Below are 22,612 nucleotides of genomic sequence, written 5' to 3'. Positions count from 1 at the left end.
AAGGCGTGGCGCCGATGGGACAAACCCTCTCCTCTCCTCTTCCTTCCAGGGGAGAACTTCGAGCAGAGCCCCCTCAAGAGAACCTTCAAGTCCAAAGTCCTCGCTCACTATCCGGAGACCGTGGAGTGGAACCCCTTCGACCAGGATGCGGTGAACATGGTGAGTGCTGGGGGGGTGCAGACAGCAGGCGGACACCTTTGCTTCCGAGGTCTCTGCCCTGCGGCTGCTCGTCCCGGGGCTCTGGCCTCCTGCTCAACAGGCCGTCTCACGGCCCTCGCCTTCGTTCCAGGTTAACTGACTCTGCGCTCTGACCCCCAGCTTCTCTCCCTGTCTGTGTGTCTCCTGGAGGGCAAGCTGGGGTTTGCAGAAAGACGGATTCCTCATCCAAGAAATAAAGTGATTAATCTTATCTAGTAGGGACGCGCACTGCACAGCTTTTGTTTGGGAATGTTCTGCTCTCACCTATGCAGATGATCCTGTTCTTCTGAATTAACTGAATACCAAAAACTACGCTCTCCACGGGGAGTTTTTTTCTCTTATACCTTATTAAAGCGAAGATGTTTGAAGGCCGTGCCTAGTACAGTATGTGCTCCCTTTTCTGGAACAAGAAAAGGAAAGTGAATACCAGGCCCACTGGTCCAAGGTCATATTTTCCATTCTCAGCTCAGTGACTCAATGAGTGCATCAGAGATGCTGAATAATTCAGCATGGGCTCTCAGTTTACCGGGCTGTTCAATGGCCTTGCTGATGGCTCTTTGCAGACACAGCCACATGAGCCTGCGCGGCCTCAGCTTGATCTGTTCCATGTTCATGCTTAATGTCGAACACAGGAGGCCGAACGCCGCTGCTGTAGTTATGAGTGGTTCCATTTCCATCTTGGCTATTGAGTTTCATCGGGGTAAATGGGAAAGTTTGTGACTATAGCCAGGGACAGACTTCATACATCAATCAGTTTTTGGTTGTTGTCTGCATTCAACCAAAGCACCGAGATGTTGAGTATCGGACCCCAGTAAAGGTCGTGGAGCTGCTGGAGCTCCCGGAGTCTTCGCTGTGCCACGCGTGCAGAGTGTCAGAAAGGCAGTGGCAGGCAGCGGTGTGCAGACGCACTCCTCCAGACTGCACCGCGCGGCCTGTAGGTGCTCCTCGTGGCGCTCGGACCTTAACGTGGAGCAGAAACGAACTGGCATCCTGCCCGCAGCCGTCTCTCTTGGGAGACTATGCCATCACGTTTTCTCACTGCTGCACAGCCATCTTCACATCAAGCCATGAACTCATCTCCACTTGACCTTCATCAGGAAGAACCACCTTTATCCATGGCAGCACCGAGCCCCGCTGATGAGACGACAGCGCGTGTCGAGAAGGGGGGAGCGTGTGCGTGTGTGTGTCGAGGAGGGGGGAGCGGGAGCGTATGCGTGTGTGTGTCGAGGAGGGGGGAGCGGGAGCGTGTGCGTGCGTGTGTCGAGGAGGGGGGAGCGCGTGCGTGTGTGTGTCGAGGAGGGGGGAGCGCGTGCGTGTGTGTGTCGAGGAGGGGGGGAGCGTGTGCGTGTGTGTGTCGAGGAGGGGGGAGCGTGTGCGTGCGTGTGTCGAGGAGGGGGGAGCGTGTGCGTGCGTGTGTCGAGGAGGGGGGAGCGTGTGCGTGCGTGTGTCGAGGAGGGGGGAGCGGGAGCGTGTGCGTGCGTGTGTCGAGGAGGGGGGAGCGGGAGCGGGAGCGTGTGCGTGCGTGTGTCGAGGAGGGGGGAGCGGGAGCGGGAGCGTGTGCGTGCGTGTGTCGAGGAGGGGGGAGCGGGAGCGGGAGCGTGTGCGTGCGTGTGTCGAGGAGGGGGGAGCGTGTGCGTGCGTGTGTCGAGGAGGGGGGAGCGGGAGCGTGTGTGTCGAGGAGGGGGGAGCGGGAGCGTGTGTGTCGAGGAGGGGGGAGCGCGTGCGTGCGTGTGTCGAGGAGGGGGGAGCGCGTGCGTGCGTGTGTCGAGGAGGGGGGAGCGGGAGCGTGTGCGTGCGTGTGTCGAGGAGGGGGGAGCGCGTGCGTGCGTGTGTCGAGGAGGGGGGAGCGCGTGCGTGCGTGTGTCGAGGAGGGGGGAGCGCGTGCGTGTGCGTGTCTCAAAGAGGGACTGTGTCATCTTTCATGCCCTACCTCCCACCTCTGTCCACAGGACATCAGCGCTGGCTCAGACATGCCTATAATTAAAATATCTTAAATGGCCCTTAAGGGATTAGGATGAAAGGCTTGCAATATTGGTTTTTTTCCTTTTTCCCCTGACTTCACAACAGTGACTCAGCCCGCTCAGCAAAGATGGGCAGCAGACTCCTTATCATGGATTTTAATTAGAATGTATCCTCATTATCCAGATTGCAGCATGGGGAAAGCCTTTTCAGGAAATGAAAGCGATTCTGTGCCACGTGATCTGAAACACTGCATAATTGAGCAAGAAGTGGTGCCACTGAACTCCCCTGCATCCCTCATGCTCAATTGAATATCTATGACCGTTCACCCGCCTGGTGTTAACTCCACTCGGGTGAATAGAACTGAGAGTCTAAAATGTGTTGCTCATATGAACTCCAGATCAGATGGTATTCTGGAATATACCCAGTGCAGGAATACATTTACAGACGGTAACTGGTCAACTGCTTTTTGTTAGAAAAAGCAGTAAGGTTACTCTGCCATGGAGATGACAGTGTAGAGTTTTTGTCTGTGTGAGATCCCGCTGAGCACTGCTGTTTAATACCTATGCTGAGACCCATTTCAATTCCTGGTATAAATCACAGAGACAGAGGCTTATTCCAGAAGAAGCTTTTCCCCTGGGAGTGAAGCTCCATCACGGGGATTACTGGAGAGAGCCGTTTGCACCCGGGGAAAAAGGATGGAAGGAAGCTGATTACAGGGTTTGTCTTTAACATGGAGTGCTGCGCTTGTTGGATTGTATTCCTCAAACACCCTCTTATCGGGGGCCAGTTATTCTTAATGCTATTGATGCTGCTGGTTTAATTGTTTGGGGGAGGGCAGAAGCCAGAAGCCAGACATGTGTCAGACATAACGTTGTCAGGAAAAGCATTTCTGTTTTCTCTTTGACTTTCCCAGGGCTGCTCGAGGAAACGCCCGCAGCTGCTGCAATCAGTGGTAGAAGAGCGCGCCTGTCTTTAATAGCGTCAGTTTGAGTTTTGTGCTCACCAGATTGCAGGCCGGACTGTCCACCCTTCAGGGACGGCCCTGCTCCTGTTCCAGTCTCACTCTTCCCTGAATGCTGCTCTTACTCGTGGTGCTTAGAGCCGTGATTGCGTCACGTTGGCGGCTCAAAGCAGTGCTGTTCCCAGGAGCGGGCGATCAGCTGCTCACGCCTGTCCCTGCCTGTCGCCCTGTCTCTAGCTCTGCATGCCCAAGGGGCTGTCCTTCCGGACCCAGCTGGACAGCCGGGAGCCGCAGTTCCACTCCTACCTCATCACGCGGGAGGACGGCTCGCGCACCTACGGCTTCGTGCTGACCTTCTACGAGGAGGTGACCAGCAGGCAGATCTGCAGCGCCATGCAGACGCTGTACCAGATGCACCAGGCGGAGCACGCGGGCAGCGTCTGCGCCTCCTCCTCCTGCAGCATGGACTCGCTGGCCAGCAGCCTGGACGAGGGCGAGGCCGGCCCCCCGAGCAAGCCGCCCTGCTGCGGCGCCTACGACGCCGGCCGCGACACGCTCTACGTGTCCAAGGCCATCTGCCTGGTGGCGCCGCTGCCCTTCATGCACGCCTGCCGCCAGTTCCTCCTGCAGCTGCACCGCGCCGTCACCGCGCCCCAGCCGCCCCCGCTGCCCCTGGAGAGCTACATCCACAACATCCTGTACGAGGTCCCCCTGCCGCCCCCCGGCCGCTCGCTCAAGTTCCACGGCGTGTACGAGCCCGTGGCGTGCCAGCGGCCGGGGCCCGGCGAGCTGCCGCTGGCAGACTACCCCCTGAGGGAGGCCTTCGAGCTGCTGGGCGTGGAGAACCTGCTGCAGCTCTTCACCTGCGTGCTGCTGGAGATGCAGGTCCTGCTCTACTCGCAAGGTGAGGCCGGCCGCTGGGCCTGTGGGTCCCCCCCCCGTGGGCAGTGTCTCGATCAGGCCTGTACCCCAGTAACACCAGACCCGTGAGGCCGGCCCCTGAGCCTGTGGGTCCCCCCCGTGGGCAGTGTCTCGATCAGGCCTGTACCCCAGTAACACCAGACCCTTGAGGCCGGCCCCTGAGCCTGTGGGTCCCCCCCAGTGGGCAGTGTCTCGATCAGGCCTGTACCCCAGTAACACCAGACCCGTGAGGCCGGCCCCTGAGCCTGTGGGTCCCCCCCGTGGGCAGTGTCTCGATCAGGCCTGTACCCCAGTAACACCAGACCCGTGAGGCCGGCCCCTGAGCCTGTGGGTCCCCCCCGTGGGCAGTGTCTCGATCAGGCACGTGCAAACTCCACATCTCAGGTAGAAATCCTAACCAGGATCCAGAAGTCCAGGAGCTGTAAGACAGCAGCACTTATCAGCACACTGCTTTCCCACTTTCATGACAGTGCTGGTTTACTAGGCCAGCCTCTTGCTAGAGGGCTGAAAACACTGAGACAAACCTTATTACACTTCATTAAGCTGTTGGATCACCGTGACTCTGATCTGGGGTGGAAATACTCGTCTGCAGTAGTTATGGTCCAAAAATCGATATTTATTTAGGCATCCAACAGGGATGGGCTTGTTTTTCTCTACAGCAAGATGTAAAAGAACTTTTCAGAGCTTGTTCCTCATCACGCCTCTCCTATTCTCTCTGCGCACCTACAGTATTTGCGTTTTCTGTGTATGCAGAGAAGGGGACGTGAATTCTGTTAGAGGCAAGTTATCGCCTGTGCAGTGTTGTTTCCCTTGCGTGTTTAAACAAGGAGTTCAGATGCTCAACATCTTCCTGTTTTTCGACTCTGTGACCTGCTTGGCTGTCTTGCATTGTTTCTGCTCCGGCTTGCGCCGAAGGCGTCCAGCAGCCAACACCAGCTGCTGCGGAGCCTGGCCGGAGCTGGCCGCCAGGAAGTGTGCAGAGGAAGACGGCAGTATACCCCAGAGCGAGAGCCAGCACAGCTGCCCTTCCCTGCCCTGCCCTGTGGCTGTGCTGCTGCGGCGCCTCGCGTCGTTTCCTCTCATTCGGAGAGGAGCCCGCTTCTCAGACGCCCAGATAGTCGGTCACCGTGACACAAGCAGTCCAAGGAGACACAGCCACCGAGAGCACATGCAAATATCAGAATGAATGACACGGCACTCACTACTCTCCTGTGTTCCTCCGCAGGATCTCAGTGTGCTGTGTGTGGTCCTTGTCAAGAGACCTGAATGGTGAAGGACAGTTTCTTAAAACACACAGCTTCCCAATAATGAACAGGAAACAATCCCAAATGCAGTGTTCACTGTTGTTGAGCTTCTCTTATTGAGCCGAATGATGCCTGTGTGTTAGCTGGTATTATCGAGCTGCGCATGGGTAGGGTTGACTTCTTGTGCAGACTGGTCCGAGTTAGAAGAGGCAGCAGAAGGGAGGAGTGAGGCTGTTGGTAAATCTGTGCAGAGGGGCGTGTAGTGCAATATCATCACCACTGAGCCACATTAACATCCTGAAACTCCTGAGGGATGTTAGTCGCACTTTGTAAGCTTTTTACAGAGCTCGGGCACTTTAATAGGCCTGTGATGAAGATTTTATAGTGAAGCTTTTTACAGTATATCTTACAATAACTATGCCATAAAATAAAGTTAGTTTAGCCTCGGGAATATTTTTTACAGGTTGGATACTTGTTAAAGGGAATGTGGCCTTTCTAAAGACAGTAATTGAGCTCCTCTGGCTTGGTGTGCAGCTGTGTAGACCAGGGGCACGTGGATTACACAGCACAGCCTGCAGTTTCATCATCTCAGTGCGGTGCTGTCCTAAACCTCTGCAACAGACGTCGAGCAGCAGCTTCATAGCTGAGGAAGGCCTGTGCCCCTGTTAAATCAGGTGGTCATTTTGACTTCTTTTTAGTATTTTTAGGGTAATAAAAAGGCAGCTGGTTATTATTTCATTAAAAATCTTTCCGAATGTGTGAGGAAGATTGAGTACGCCTGCCCAGGCCGAGCTACGAGCTGCAGGAGTGTAAGGAGATGGGATATCATGGAGTCAGCACCAAGAATATGTCAGAAATCAGCATTTGCCTTTTATCTGAGGCAAATCAGATCTTAAGTACATTTCTAAATTTTGGTGTTTTTGGATTACTGTACCAGAGGTGTATTTCATTAGCCTACATTTTGTTACTTGGACAGCAGCTTATACACACTTCCTGGGATCTGAAACACAATATTTCTGTTCTAGTAGATAGTTTTATTACTCTTTTTTCCAGCCCACTAGAATTATTTTTTTATCGACTTAGTTGAAAAGGTCATAGAAATATCCTTGAGCATGTCGCATTCATTGTACATATTCACTGTCAATGCATGTGTAAAATGCTGTGTTTTAATGTAGCATATATATAAAAAAATAATCTCATCATGGAAAGACTCTGACCTGATTCGATTGTTCTGAGTAGGCAGCATTTTAATAATACCATTCTATTTTTGAATGCTCTTCAGCAGCATCACAGCTCTGGGCCTTGCAATATCTTTTGCGCCTTAGATATCCGTACCTGGTATATGACAGGAACAGAAGTCCGACGTTCCGGGAAGATTTAGATGTGGGATATGGGTGCTTTGCTTTAGGAGGTGCTTGAATTTCCTGTAAATCTTTTGTTGGCCTAAATGCAAAGACTGGGAAGCTGGTTTTACGTGCCTCCTGTTCAGCTGTGGCACGTGCGAAGCCTTCCTGCCAGGTAGGAAGACCTGAACACCTCATTATGTTGGCATGAATGGGCGGAGCGGTGTCACTGTGGCTCAGGATCTGTGCCTGTGGCTGGAAGGTTGCCGGCTCGTATCCCGCGGCTGCCAGAGGAATCCTACTCCGTTGGGCCCCTGAGCAAGCCCCTGAACCCCAACTGCTCCAGGGGCTCCGTATAAATGGCTGACCCTGCTATCTGACCCCCAGCTTCTCTCCCTGTCTGTGTGTGTGGGGGAAAAAAATCCTAATACCAGAAATTGTATATGGCCAATAACCTGATCTCTAAATCCAGATGAAGGCTCTGCCCATCTGTATCTGAGTGCTGCCCCCTGCAGGCATATTGGTAGCAAATCTTAATAGATACTTTATTGATCCCATAAGATATTAAGTATCTTAATAGATACTTTATTGATCTGGTGAGGGAAATTGCAGAAATGCACCCTTCAATGAGCAGGGTGAAAAGGGCTCTGGAAATGGGGTGTGTACACTCCAGATAAGCTTATCATGTGTGTTAGGCTCCACAGAGAAAACCACCCTCGGTGCTGATGAATCAAATCATGTTTTTATCACAATAAAGAAAGGATGATGCACGAAGTTAACAGGTTCTCACTCACTTTTTCAAACAGGACCATGGGCTTTTTTTCCTCAAGGTGAGCAAAATTTCAGTATAAAAAAAAAACATTTTTTTTTGTTATAGTTCTGAGAAAAATCGTAACAGTTTGTTGCCTAATAAGGTGTTAACAAGGTCAGAGAGTCAGACAGTCAGCTCAAGTCAGCCCTGGCAATAAACCAAGAGTCCTGTTCCCTTCATGTTGCTATGTCTGAGGATACATGAATTTCATCTCCATTTGAGAGACCTTGACTGGCCCCAAAAGTACAGTGCAGTAAAACAGTTCTTCAAGGCTTCATTCTTAATTCATAAGGAATATATTCCTTCTCGTGCCTCATTAAACCCACCCCTGTTTTTACACGGGGTATTTGTTCTGTCCCCTGTGGCATGCCTATGGTTATAGGTTCACAATTTGTGTTGTGCTGCATCCAGGTCAGGCAGGCCAGGTCACTCCAGTCACTCCCGGCCTTGTTGGTTAAGGCACAGGCTTCATTCCTGTGGTGAGGTCAGCTGCTGTCTTCCTGCAGCGCAGCCTGAGACTGCTGCACTCTAAAAACGGTGACTTTTGGCCATTATTGATCTAATTTTTACTGCAATCAAGATAATGCATTAAAAAAGTAATGCAATTTAGCAGGATCTGAGCCTAACAAAGGCGTATATTCCTTAAATAAGCAAACAAAGAGTCAATGACGCCAATCACTTATTTCAGTTAATTTTAGGTACGTCCTCAATTATACTGAAGGACGATTTGCTTGTAATAGGATTCTGTGACTGTCTTTTATTGTCGGCTTACCCATGATCCCTCACGCGGTCGGAGCAGACTTGGCATTCCAAGCCGCGGAGCCTTTGAATTTTAATGCACTTTTTCAGAGCTGATTTCAGAGCCGGGAGATTTTTTGGTTTGGGCTCGAGATAGCCTGGAATATTGAGTTATTGTATGAAGATGTGTTATAGCCTCTGTGTCTTGGAGTTGTTACTTAACTTTTTAGTTGTTATTTTTTAAATGGGATTATTTTGGAGGAATGAGCAAAACTGCCTTGTGATCTGGGAAAAAAAAGTTGATGTGCTGTCAGAGTTCTGGCAGTAATTCTAAATATCTCATTCTGAATGCTTTGATTTAAAAGCGGTTTCATTTCCAGTACTATTCAATAATCATTTGAAGTTGCAACAATAAACAGCTGCTCTCAGATGATGTTAGATTTGTCTGGCAGCAGGAGAAGAGCTGTGTCAGTAAATCAGAAGGGGAATTCACTGCGTTATCTGCTTTCTGGCTTTTCTGATTCATTAGCATGTTTGTAACTCACAGTGGCACCGGCCTCCTGCACTAGTCCTCTGTGCCTTGAGTAGGAGGAGAACCGAGGGGCCGAGGAAGAAGGTTTCCTCTGTGCTGTGCAGCCTGTCAGCTCAGGATGACTCAGCGCCGTGTGTGACTGATGACTCAGCTGCTGTGCAGATCCTGTTTGCTAAATGAACCGATCTGTCCGAGCCCGTTTCAGTGACACGCCGTGCTTTGCCATTATCTGGTAAGCTTTCTGACGAGTTGTCTCTAGGGCCAAGGCATTCTGGCAGAAAGAACTTCCAAAGCTGTACATATTGGATTTAAATTCTGGATATTTACAATATAAATCAGAACAGCCTTGGAACACCAACAGGACATCAGTTATAGTACCAAAGCCTTGTGTGTTTCAGTGTCCTGCAGCACTGATTATATTTAGAAGAAATCAATTTTTTAATATGAAAAGGTCACGTGTATATAAAAATCTTTGCAATACATACTTCTGCAATTTCAAATGATAAATTACCAATCTGCAGTCTTCTGACATACACTATTACTTTAATTTAAATCTTGATTGTCATTTAATAAAAAAAACCTACTTTAAATTGCTAGATTTAGGCACCTACATGTAAGCGAACTTTTATAGCATCACCAGTAGCAATATCAGTTCCAGCAACTTTAGGAATAATAGAAAAACCACCCTGCATTTGCAGAAAAAATTATCGTGTAATTTGGTTTCAGTCTTGGAAAATGACACCACTGTAGAGCCATGAGGCTTAATGGGCCATTCGAATGAATCCGTCACTCCTGTGGGATGAACCACAGTTACATCATAAGATATACGGTGCCTTCAGAATATATTTATCCCCTTGGGTTTTTCTTCACAGTATATATTTCAAACTCAAATAGAAGCACGTTTATATGGAAGTCACTATCACAGATCTACACTAATTGCTCTATAATGTCAGAGTAGAAAAGAAGTTCTGGAATTCTTTTACATTCACTGTTTAAAGTGCACACGGCTCATCAGTGCTTGCTCATTGCAACATGAAGCATGGTGGTGGCAGCATGGTCTTCTGGGGCTGCTTTTCAGCAGCAGAACTGGGGGTGCTTGTTGGGATACAGGGAACAATGGAGCCAAGCACAGGCAAACACTTTAGGGGAACCTCTTTCAGTCAGCAGAAGACCCTAGACTGGGACAAAGCTCCACATTTTAACCCGACCCTGAGCACATGGCCAAAGCAACACTGGAACAGCTTCAGAACAAGAAGGTGAATGTCCTTGAGTGGCCCAACCAAAGCCCAGGCTTGAATCTCATTGAGAATCTGTGAAGGGCCTAAAAGATTAGAATTCACCAACAAACCCCCCCCCCCCCCCCCCATCTGGACAGAGCTTGAGCAAAACTGCAGGGAGGAATGAGAGTGAAAAGCCCCAAATCCAGATGTGCCAAGATATTTTGTAGGAATTACAGCTCTCACTGGTGAAGGTGAATACTTCAGTAAACAAGATACTTCTGTTTTCCATTTTTCCTCCTCCCAGCATGTTTGTGTGTGCCCCTCACTAGCTCTTCCAGACCACTCCACACGTTTAGTACATTTTCACAACTGCCTTTAATGCATTTGCTAATTATCTGGGAGATCCTGTGCTGAAGCTGGTAGCAGTAAATTCCTCTGGGAAATGACATGCTCAGATACTTACATTTCTCTAATGTTGATCGCTTTCAGCAACCTGCCTTCTTAGTGAGCACGGTAAAGACCAGGGCATTCAGTATTTTTCTTTTTCCCCAATGGCTAATTTTTACTCACAGCGGATGTTTCTTTCTGAGATTAATTCTTTACAGTAGAACAAAATATGATTGCATTACACTGAACAGAATCAGAATAGAAGATAAAATATTTTTCTGGCTCAAACGTTTTGTCCACAAGGACGACTTGGCATCCCTAAACTAGAATGTTTCAATGAGTGCAAATGCCTTTGGTATGTCACACTGTAGAGAGCAGGTTAGACTGTATCTTGCTGCTGAGTGAAATGTAACAGATGTTGTAGCCCCTTTGGAAGTCAGGGCCTGCAGGTCTGTAGCGTGCATGAACACTGTGCAGCTGTGTGGTAATGCAACTGTGCAACAACAGCTGTGCCCCAAGGCAGCCAGCGCACTGATGCAAGAGCTTAAACAGCCAGTGGGCACTGCAGGGAGGTTGTGCTCTTTCAGGCTTGTGTAGGGCTGAGCAGGGGTTGGCAGGAGCCCAGGAGCTGGTCGCCCACCTGACCATGAGGATGTCCCGGAAAGAGAGCAGGCGTGTGGGAGGAAGATGGGACTGAGAACAGCAACAGAGGGTCACCTGGACTGAGATTCCTGCTACCTAACATGAGCTCGACCTGTGGCAGCATTTTTTTCACTGCGTCCTGTAGTTATCGTGGGGCTCCGTGTGCACCAGCTGAGCAGACCCAGAGGATCTGCTCTCTAGGGGGTAATTTCTGTAAATAAGACAAATGCAATGTTGGGATAAAAATTATTATTAATAAATTATTATTGCCAGAAGCTATATCTCTCTGCAGCTTGCCACTGGCAGCCCACTGAAGCTCAACAGTTGTGAGCCCGCCCAGTACCTGGAGGGGAGACCTCCTGGGAAATGAAATGGAGTCCCCAGTAATTTTGAATCTGCACTAGTACAGAGACTCTTGCTGTTTTACTGTTTGAGATGAGCCTTGGCTATAGATCATTGCATCTTATCCACTTAAGCTAATTGTCCATAAGACTAAACTGGCACAGAAGATGATGTCTTCCTCCGGGGAGCCCTGTAGTCTTTAGTGCAGATCCTGAATTAATTTAAGAGGATGATGACAGACTGCGATTGTGCAGGTGTGCTGACAGCATATTGATAAATCGCATCTTATTATTCTCTCAGCATGCATTCTTCTGCTCCTGTTGTAATTTAGGAGATGTGAACTAACCTGTCCTTGAAGGAACAAGTAATAGGTTTATTCCATGCTGAAAAGAGAAGTAAGAAAACAATGTTTCGGCCGTGGAGCCTTCTTCAGGTTGACACACCATGGTTATTCCATTAATATTCGCATGGCTTTGACACAGTTTCCTATGGTTTCATCATGTTCTGAATTTTTTTTGCCATTCTTTTGCCATTTAACTGTGCTTTACCTCACTGTGATTTTTTTTACTTTTACCGTGCTTTTACCGTGATCCATGTGCCAGTCCAGCTGCAGCAGTGCTGCTGGACTGAGATCTCTGCTGCTACATTTGGATCCTCACTGCAGAGACTGAGAAGCTTCAGCTACAGCATAGCGAAACTGTAGCTGTGTGTTTTAAGGCGCACAATGGGAAAGCCTCTGGTGAAGAGTTTTAGGTAGAACTAGATTACTGTGAACAAACTACCTCAATAAATTCAAGTCAGATTTCATAACTATATAATATAATTGGCGACCCATAAGAGACACTTAAGAAATCAGTAAGAAAAGAGCTGCTAGCAAATAAGTTAACTCAGGAGCCATACTGCTCACTTGGGAACTCAGCATGGGATTTCATCCAACTGGTCTTGAAAGAACAAAGACATAAGAACAACTGCTAATGAGAGGAGGCCGTTGAGCCCATCGAGCCAGTTTGGTAGTTAAGAGTTGATTCCACATGGTTTCCACTTGCGTCTTCTGGGTCGTGTTTCTCTGTTGATTCTGAGGAAGCCTGTTGGGTGGATTTTGAAAACTGATCCATTTTCACCTTTCTGTGAGTCCGCTGCTTTTCGAACCCGGGGCTTGGTGTCGCTTTCTGATTGGAAGCGAGGTCGTGCTTCTGTCAGCTATGGGGTTTGGAGTGTGTGATGGGCAGGGTGGTCAAAGTTTGGATTTAATCCAGATGTAGTGTTCCAGTGAAAACAAACGAAAGGGAAAATGTAGAAAAGGTCAAAGCAGAATGTTGACAGCTGAAGGGTCTTCTTTCCTAAGAAAGGAAGAATCTAGCCTTCAGCAGAGGTGCAATGGTTTAATTACCCAATTCTATATTAAAACATAGTTTAATTATTGAATGAAACAATGTATGGACATGCCAAGGAACAAGAAATAGGTTTATTCCATGCTGAAAAGAGAAGAAAGAAAACACGTTTCGGCTGAGACGTTTTCTTTCTTCTCTTTTCAGCATGGAATAAACCTATTACTTGTTCCTTGGCAGCCTACACTTGCTGATGCAGCTCCCCACCTGAACTACTTCCTTATATAGACATGGATATTTTTTCCAAACTAAGTTTGATTTCCACACAAAGTGTGATCTCGAAATGTAACTACAGGTCTGAAGGTGTTTTGTTCTCCCTCTTGACAAAATGGACATGCTGAGACGATTAATCCTGGAGAGCTGATTCCTGTACGGTGTTAATCTCTGAAGTGGTTGGTGCAGATCATTAGTCAGCAAGCTTTGGCAGTGACAAAGCTAGTTTTGTAAATCCCACTTAAAAAAGCAAGCACTAATTAACGGGTGGCCGTGCATGTGAGAAATCACTAATTGCAGCTGCCTGTAGCAATCGTCAAAGAGCGAGCTGAGGAGAGCAGAGGGACAGCTTTCGGAAAGAAGATGGATGAACAACTTCTCTGGTTCATTTCATCGGGAAACACAAGGCACGAGGGCTTTCTTTGAGGATAAGCCTCATTCATCCCAGTTCAGCCTATTCACACATTGGGAAATATTGGCTCCCTCATGCTTAATGTGGAATCGGGTAATGATGTGTCAAACTAAAATAAAATCAGTTGGGGGTGGGGTGGAGTTCCAGTGTAAATGTTATATGTTGAGTCTGCAAGAGACTGTGAAATAGTGCCAATGGCTGTACAGTTGGGATCGCTATCCTTGTTGCTGCTGCTTTGCCTCCAATTCTTCTGGGAAGAGGTCCTGCTGGAGTAGGGCCCAGAGCCATGTTCCGACAGGGTTTAATTAGTGTGTGGTCGCTCTGCTGTTCCATTATTGACAGCTGGTGGCTAGTATGGGCCCCTGCTCCCCTGTGACCTGAAGTGGATGACGAGGTTAGAAAATGGGTGGGTGGTTCACCTCCGCTCCTACCTGCATTGGTGTTGGCCCGTCACCAGGTCTGTGAATTTTCTCCTACGTGAGAACGTGAAGTTTATAGACGACTGTCCTTGTCCCATATGGGTCATCTAGGGTAGAGATAGCTGGTAGCTCTTCTTCGCGGGGGTGTTAACGACCGCGCGTCGCCCCTCTGGATGGGTTTCCTGGTGACAGACGCGGGTCCCGTGAGCCGGCTGGCCTTCGCCCGGGGGGGGCAGTGGAAGACGGTAGTTGACCGCCTGGTTGCTCTCGCTCTCTCCCCCGCAGACTACCAGCGGCTGATGACGGTGGCCGAGGGCGTCACGACTCTGCTCTTCCCCTTCCAGTGGCAGCACGTGTACGTGCCCATCCTGCCCGCCTCGCTGCTGCACTTCCTGGATGCCCCGGTCCCCTACCTGATGGGCCTGCAGTCCAAGGAGGGGACAGACCGATCCAAGCTGGAGCTGCCCCAGGAGGTACCCTGCCCCTGCCCCTGCCTCTAGGCACAGTGAGCTGTTCCTTGCTGGTTTCCACCCGGACTGTTTCTGGACCCTTTGAACGCCTCTGTGTGGGGATTCACGGCATTAACCCACTACCCTTCATCCTCAGGGGGAACCGCTCCCCCGACTCGCTCCCCTGTTGACACAGGAGAGGCGTGTCCCTCACCGATGGCACCGCAAGCCTGCAGATGCCCAGGGGGCCACAGGGGGCGCTGTGCTGCTGAGATCTGAGAGACCCCTGACTGACTTCTCCCGCCCTCTCCTCTGCTTGGGCAAAACCGGTTCACAGTGGGCAAGTGACATGACCCAGTCTCGAACCCGCAACATTAGATTAGACAGCTAAGTAAACACCTGTCACTTGAGCCACTTGGGAGAGGAACGTCCGTTTCTTTAGTCCCAGGCATTTCCATGACTGCCTGGAACCTCACAAGAGTCAAGAGGGAGCAAGGGAATCTATTTAAAGAGCTGGGAGAGCTGATACGTGTGTGTTAGATGTGATCCTAACGGACCACCTTTTATTGTCAAGCCTCTCTTACATCAGGCCCAGAAACGCTTCCAGTATGAAGGCCGGGCTCTGATAACTCACATTTTATCTGCCCACTAACCACTTCTCTTTCTCAAGCAGTGGAAGAACATGGTTTTGACTTATTATTGATTACGTCCCTAAACAACAGGGGCAAAAAAAAGTTACCAAAGGTCAAAGGAATTTAGCCATTATGTAAATAACAAACAAAAAAAAACTCTGCTACTATGGTACCAGGTATGAAGATAATGCCAATAGAAGTCTTAACTCTCAGCTTTGTTTTGGTTGTCTGGGAACACAATAGCATCGAGCTCCAGTCGATAAACCTTCCCCCTCTTCTGCACTGGCCAGCACTGTGTTCTTCTCCACACTCTGATAGACAGGGGGCGCAGGTAAGGGCAAGACTGGGAGATGTGTGATCACACTGGCGAGAGAATGATGGAGGGTGAAGATCGTGCAAAAACCACCGCAGGTTGTGGTCTGATTACAGGAGGCTGTAATCATCGGTGCTCTCTGAGCACTAATATTTCTGTATGGCAGAGGGGTCCTCAGCTTTCAAGCTTTGTGGGTCTGTGTGATCTCAAGCCCCATCCTGAACACAACCAACTTCTGACTGGAACTGTGGCCAAGCAACTCGCTTGTGTGTGAGAGAGATAACATTCTAATGAGCTAATCTCCGCAGGCACACGTTGAATTATAATTGTCAGAGCAGCTCTCCTGCGAGCAAGGGATGGGGCTGTTGGTTCCATGAGCACTGCTGTCGAAATCCGTTTTTTTGGTTTCTGTTCAGATCGCTCCATGCTGAATTACGGTTTTAGGAAAAAGCCTTTGAAGTCTTGGTGCCCCAGGAGAGAACGGACAAGGGTTCTTAGCTGAGCAGGGCTGCAGGGGATTTGGACTCTTGCAAGAGAGGCAAAGCCAGGGCAGGACAGGAGAGTCTGCACTGCTGTGCTTTCTGACCAGCCAGGATCAGCACGCTAACATGTTTAAATATTACTGAGTCGTTGTTGTTTGTATTGATCCAGACCTGACTGCAGTATTCATGTATAGATTCATAATGGACTCATTCTGCCTGCAGGGGTTTGTGATGTTTTTAGTCATGCCTGCAGCTTTAATTTCGTTTCCGCACAGTAAAAAGCAGACAGGCTGATCTAGGGAATTTCCGACACTATGAAAACCAGACTCCTTATTCAAGAACCTTGGCTTAACCTTGGAACAACAAAATATTTCAAATGCATTTTACTCTCCCTCCGGTCCTGCCTGCTGCTCGGCTCCACACCTGACCTTCCACACTGCTGCCTCTAGCTCTTGGCACCGGGCACTGGGTAAAAACAAGCAAATGGAGTAAAACTGATACAGGCATTGTGTAAATCATTGATCGCTTCCAAAGCACTGCCTGTGCACTGCGCTTCTGTGTCACAGCTTTTATCTTTTGAAAGGATTACATAACAGAGGCAACCCAGATACAGGGCTGTGCAAAACAAAATGCCTCTTCAGTAGTGAATGTGATACTTGTCTAAGGTATAAACCTTGAAGAGCAGCTGCACTGGTTCTGCCCTGTGTCCCCAGGGTGGCGCTGGGGGCCTCCTCACGGACAGTGATGTCACTAAGAAGCTCGCTGTTCCCTGGCCACGCGTGCTCCTTGGCGTGACCGGGAGTTGGACACTGAAGGCCGCTGGGATCGACGCGCGCCTGCTCCCCGGGCGCTGTCCGCAGGCTGCGGTCCGGTGTGCGGGCTCTGTTCGGGGCTCAGGCGGGAGAGTGACTCGGGCAGCCGGTCTCCATCAGACGTGTGGCCTGATGTCTGTCCGCTCTCCTGCCTGAGCCCGAGGGCGACGTGCGCGGTGTTCTCTGGGGCTCGGGAGAAGGGCTCACTTGTTCCATATTCGCTTTTCCTCTCCCAGTCCCGGGAACGATCCCGGCTGAGTTTCTCCAGGGTCCAGGTTTGCAGTCTGGCCTCGATGGTAGTGTACAGTAATCACTAACTTGTTCTGCCCCAGGTGGGAAATTTGCTGTGCAGACGGGTAAAAGACACATCACAAAACATGATGCGTTTTTAACGCAACATGACCCCATTAACAAATGAGACATGTACATGTATGATGAGAGAATGTATACAAATAAATCTGATGCCCTGCCTGGATGCTCAGATCCATCAGTCCCAATGGCTCCTCTGGTTTGTTACCAGTTTTAATTCTGGGGCACCTGATTATAATGCTTTGACGTAATACGCCAAGGTGATTGGTGAAATGTTTATATCTGATTTTGTTTTACACCACATTTCACTTTTCATGAATCTACCCTGTACACAGTGTAAGCAGCTGCACTGTTTCTGTACAGGGAACCTCTGGTCTGACTGGGCCCTCAATTTATACATACAACACCAATGTGAATGTGTAATCTGTGCAAGTGCAGTAGATTTTCTGCACCGTTGGCAGGTCTGAGGCTTCATTCTGCTGTTGCCTTCACACGTGCTTATCTTGATCACAACACAGTAGATCTTTATCATGCGAGCACAATAAAATCCGAGAAGCCTCTGCAGGGAAGACTGCTGCTGATTGTCAGGCATGACTGCAGCAAGGTCTCTGCCCTGTCCAGGTGGACTGACGGAGGAGGAGACTGACCACTGCGTTGACCTTTCACAGTCCGATGGGAATGGAGTCTTGGAATCTCCTCTGGCAGCAGAGGTGTCATAAGGCCATTACATCCGACCGGGTTTGCACTGCTATGACTAACATGCAGTGCTCCGACATCGCCGAGTTTGATTCTCTGAGCTGCACTGGACTGCCTGGGAAACACGAAATCAACGCTTTCAGTGCCATATGCCACCTTATTAATCCTTGTCATGTTCCAAATGCTGTCCGTTTCTACCATGACATGTTGTGCATCTTCCTGCTGCCCTGATACTTTTGTGTTTTGTATCTTTTTAGCTAATACTGCCTGGGGGGCTCGTTAATTAACCGCTCAATTGGGATTGCCCAAGAGATGTTAAGAGCCCATTTAGAATACCTTTAGATCCTAGAATATAGTTAAAAATGGGGTTCTGCGGACAAGACACCCTTTGGGACTGAAAATGAAGCTCTCTGTGTCCCTGCAGGCTAACCTGTGCTTCGTGGACATCGATAACCACTTCATCGAGCTGCCCGAGGACTTCCCGCAGTTCCCCAGCAAGCTGGAGTTCATCCAGGAGATCTCCGAGGTGCTGCTGCGCTTCGGCATCCCGCCCGAGGGCCGCCTGCACTGCAGCGACAGCGCCACCCGCCTGCAGAGCCTGGCGCTGCAGGACCTGGTCAACGACGGGAAGAACGGCAACCTGCCCGGCGACGCCCTGGCCGTGTTCGAGCTGCTGCAGGGCAACGCCACGCTGGCGCGGCTGCAGGCCCTGGCCCGGCGCTCGGGGGTCACGGTGGGCCCCGTGGGGGCGCCAGGCCGCGGGGACTCCAAGGGCGGGCGCCTGCAGTGCGCCGAGGAGGAGCTGCGTGACGCCCAGCTCAACGTGCAGGTCCGGGAGGTCTTCGCCAACCGCTTCACGCAGATGTTCGCCGACTACGAGGCCTTCGTCATCCCCTGCGCGCAGGACCTGGAGTCCTGGCTCACCGGCCGCGAGCAGATGCAGAACTTCGACAAGGTGAGGCGGGAGGGGGGGCAATGGGCTCGTGCCCGTGTTCAGGACCCCAAATGGGCTCGGGTACAGGTTCCAGCAAGTCAGGTCTGCCCCCAGCAGACATCCCGGCTTCCCAGTGTCAGTGCCAGAGCCGTACAGCTTTCGATTCACATTTCAGCTGGGGCACTGGCTGACCGTAGCTGGGGGTAAGCACACAGCCGCCATGGGGAAAGAGGAAACGCCCTCATTCAGCGAGAACAAGCTTGACTTCAGGCAGGGATGTGCTTCTGCTACTCTGCTATTACCTTGTTTAAGAGTACAAGAGCAGTAGCCTGCCTGGGATGTGAGTCTAGAGCCTTAACCACTGCTCTGCCTTGCTACCAGAAGACCCCCGCAGGGCTTGATGTGCTGAATATCCATGTTCATCACTGTTGGCCTAACAGCTTGATTAGTCCAAAATGTTCTCTACAGGTACCATTGTGGTTGGAAGGGTTTGTATTGGGTGTCACTTGTACTGGTATAATCTGTAAATGAAGGAGCACTGAAGGAACTCTATGCAGTTCTGTGAAACCACTCTACCAGAGTCCCGTTGGTTTTTAATTTGCTGAAGTAGTTAAGTATAACCTTTCTGTGATCACAGAGGTTTCAAATTAAAGCATCGCCTGTCTGCAGTTAATGGGCTAATGCTTTGATTGGATTGCTCATTGATTAGTTTCCTAATTTGTGCAGCACTGTGGCTGAAGAAGAGCAGACAGCAGAGCTGAAGGCGAAATGAGCTCCCTGTTCAGGTGCAGATTCGCTGCCCTGCAGTGAATATTCATGACAAAGCTGGTTGTGGGACTACAGCTCCCCACCACTTCCAGATGGACGCTTGGCTTGGCACCACAATTAAGCAATGTTAGAGCTTTTATATTTCCTTTATCAAGCAGTATAAATGGTAACCTTAAGAATTGATTAACGAAGAACAGCAGAATATTAAATATCTTCAGTCTTTTACCTACATTGTAAGGAAATATTACCCAGCATTTTACTTCTCACACTACTTTAGGCATACTAAAATACTTTCTTGTCAAAGCTATTCTTTGTTTGCTTTTGTTGGGCCCAGAAATCAAGGAAAGACCAATGCAGTTGTGAAATGTTATATATTGTAACGCTTACGGCCGACAGGCACTGTGTAAGAGCCGGCGTACCAGAGCAGGTGACGTCACCGCCCTTCCCTGTGATAGCAGGACTACAGCTACTGGGCTGTAGAGAGATCTCTCTTTAGCTCACCGGGCTGGGTCGCTGCAGAGTGCCGTGGGAGTCCCGGGTTCGAGCCCCCGACGGTGGGGGGCTGACCTAATGCGGCAAGGGCGCGCGCCTGAACCCCCGTTGCGTTACAATATATATAGTATATGTGTACTATATGCTTACTGGCAAAATATTACCCCCAGTCACATGCAGAGGTCCTCTTGGTGTCGGGGTCAGTGTATCTCCCGTCAGTCCCCTTGAAGACCAGTGGGGCTGGAGGCATGTGAGCAGCCCTCAGCCCATTGCCTGTATTGAAGGGACCTGGGGTGAAGGCATTTCGGGGTGTCGTGGAGTACGAGTCTCTGGGTTCCTGTCTCTTGGGGGGGAATTTGGGGGGGTGTTCTGGCCTGGGCGTGTGAGGTTTGGGACACTCCAAGCAGGTCTGTGCGACCCGGGTGTCCAAGCTGGACGCGTTTGAGCCCCTGTTCCAACCCCGCTCGCTCGCTCGCTCGCCCGCTGCAGGCCTCCTTCCTGTCCGACCAGCCCGAGCCCCGCCTGCCCTTCCTCTCGCACTTCATCGAGACGCAGATGTTCGCCACCTTCATCGACAACAAGATCATGTCCCAGTGGGAGGAGAAGGAGCCGCTGCTGCGCGTCTTCGATTCCCGCGTCGAGAAGGCCAGGCTGTACAGCGGCCGGGCGCCCAGCCTGCGCTCCTCCACCTACCAGAAGTGCAGCATCCTCAAGGAGTCAGGTGAGGCCGCACTACATAGGCCCCCTCTCCCCCATTATCGAAGGGTGCAGTTAAACCAGAAAACCTCGGGAATATATCGTTCGAGATGTTGAACAGGCCTTGAGGATAAGAGCCGGTGTTTCAGCCCCGTGGATCTCGCCTGTTCCCCGTTTTCCTCTTGCAGCCTGAAGCAGGAATTTGAATTCTTCCTGAACGCTGATGTATTATAGGTGCTCAAACCTGGCCTTCGAGGGCTGGAGCTGAGCTCCCCTGCTGTAAGCTTCTGCATGGTTACATGTTCAGATCTGGTCCAGTGCAGCTGAGGTACCCAAGACTGAGGATTTAAGGACTGTGAAAGAATAACTTTGGCTTCACTGTTCTGATTCTGAGGACTCGGATGTGAGACCTCAGGCTTTCTTTGTTCAGTCACCCGCTCAGCCTGGTCAAGGACACAGCCTTCCATGTCGAGATCACCTCCTCTGTCTCACTTAAGGGTTAAACTCTTAAGGGCTGCTGGTGCTGCAGGAGAGCTGGGTCGCTCCTGTTCTATTTTTATCTTGTTGCTGCCGTTGTGCTGATCATAGATCACAGTCCAGCGGAAATCAATGGTGCCTGATGAGTGTGTCATAACCTCACAGAGGAGCACATTACTCTCTGACAATTATTCCAGTACAGAGATATGCCCAGATCTGGCACTGCAGTAACGGAACGTCCCCAGCAGGTGGCCCTGCAGGCAGAGCCTGGTCATTTCTCCTCGGTAATGTGTGGGTTTTTACACACTTGAAAATCCCAGGTTACTTGTCCTGAGAGCACTGGGATACTCGGAAGGACTTTCCTGGCAGGAAAAAAATGGAGCAACATGGGGTGAAGATGGTCACTCAGAACTGTTAAGTAGTGATTAGTATTGACCATTGACCTTGCCTTCTAGGGAATGAGTGAACCCAAACCATGTGAGGAAAATGGGCCTCACAATACCCACAATACAGAACCACCAGAACCCCTCACTGTAGGAGCCCAGCGCTCAAGGCTGAAGGGATCTTCAGGTTGTGCCACATGTGCACTTGTCTGTCTGTCGAGAACATGGTGAAGGATGACTCAGCTGGCCACATCACACTCCTCCACTGCCCAGTCCACAGCCTGTGCAGCAGTGGACTCACACATGTGTATCTCCAGGTGTGCCTAGTGGTTTGAACACTGCAGCCTGACTATGGCATCCTGCTCTGTGGGCTCTCAGCGGACAGTTCTGGATTAAACTGGCTGCTTGCGCCCCAGTTTGGGATTTGCAGCCAATTTATCTGCAGTTATTGGCCTGTTATGTCTTGTACTTTGAATGAATTTGGGGATATCGCGATCCGGGAATGTTCCGCCCACTTGCCCTTTGCCAATGATGTTTTTCCCCCAGAGTTCCATGGTGACATCACCTTTGACTCCATTGTTTGGGAAACGTAATCAGGTTGAGCCGTCTTGCTCACTGAATCTCCTTCCAAATGCACCCCAGCCACCACCCGTCTTGTCCTGTGCCTTACAGTGCTAGCTGCCCTCGTGGAAGATATCTGTCCACTCTGGGGTATCAGGTGTGATGAGGACAGCCATGGAGATTGGAGTGTTAAACACCATTTTGTGACAGTATAACAGTGCTTACTTCAATAGCCAGGGATTTTCAGGCATAATTCATTACTGGGCACAGTTCGATAGTGGATGGATGAAGTTAACTGTGGGGAGAAAATGCTTGACTGCTGCAAGTCACTTACATTATCATTTGGCAACATCTTTCTAGCAGAAATTTGTTATCCTGGGAAACACAACTCGGTGAATTCCTCCGATCGTGCTGAATTGATTTTCCTCTTGCGCTCAGCTCAGCTGGACTGCAGCATTAAAGAAACTCAATCCTGCTAGACATCGTGCATGAATACATACTGTATTCGCATTTTTCATGTGTTCAGACCTGAAGGGGATGGGCCCTGTTGATTACAGGTGATTGGATGAATTTCTGTGCACCTGTTTTAAATACAGATTTCATTATTGTATAGTTACTAATCCTACTAGAGCACATAAGCCTAGCTAGGCTGACTTAGATAGATTGATTACACTGTAGCAGCATTGTTTCTCCTACAGCTGTATATGAATCTTCTTTAAGGGTTTGATTGGATTTTAAAACTAGAATGCCCTTTACAAGACCAGGGTTTAATTTTATACTCTTAAATCTGTTTGTGTAGTTTAAAACCAAAAAGAGAAGTCTGTGTTCATATCCTCAGTAGAAACTAATGGTTAAAGGCCGGTACAGCATGTCGT

At 49.9% G+C, this 22,612-nt stretch overlaps 1 protein-coding gene across 6 annotated transcripts in view; it reads left to right on the top strand.

The window, feature by feature from the left end:
- The window catches only part of dennd5b (DENN/MADD domain containing 5B), an 86,033-nt gene that overhangs the window by 36,182 nt on the left and 27,239 nt on the right, over window positions 1-22,612 (top strand). For all 6 annotated transcript variants that reach the window (XM_069192874.1, XM_069192873.1, XM_069192875.1 and 3 more), the window contains 5 exons: window positions 50-159; window positions 3,359-4,025; window positions 14,019-14,206; window positions 17,851-18,381; window positions 20,110-20,341. In XM_069192874.1, the coding sequence (XP_069048975.1) occupies window positions 50-159; window positions 3,359-4,025; window positions 14,019-14,206; window positions 17,851-18,381; window positions 20,110-20,341 (1,728 nt within the window). The remainder of the gene's footprint in view (window positions 1-49; window positions 160-3,358; window positions 4,026-14,018; window positions 14,207-17,850; window positions 18,382-20,109; window positions 20,342-22,612) is intronic.

The sequence above is a fragment of the Lepisosteus oculatus genome, chromosome 7 (assembly GCF_040954835.1).
Source record: "Lepisosteus oculatus isolate fLepOcu1 chromosome 7, fLepOcu1.hap2, whole genome shotgun sequence".
Taxonomy (NCBI): domain Eukaryota; kingdom Metazoa; phylum Chordata; class Actinopteri; order Semionotiformes; family Lepisosteidae; genus Lepisosteus; species Lepisosteus oculatus.
This window is presented reverse-complemented; position numbering and strand designations above follow the sequence as displayed.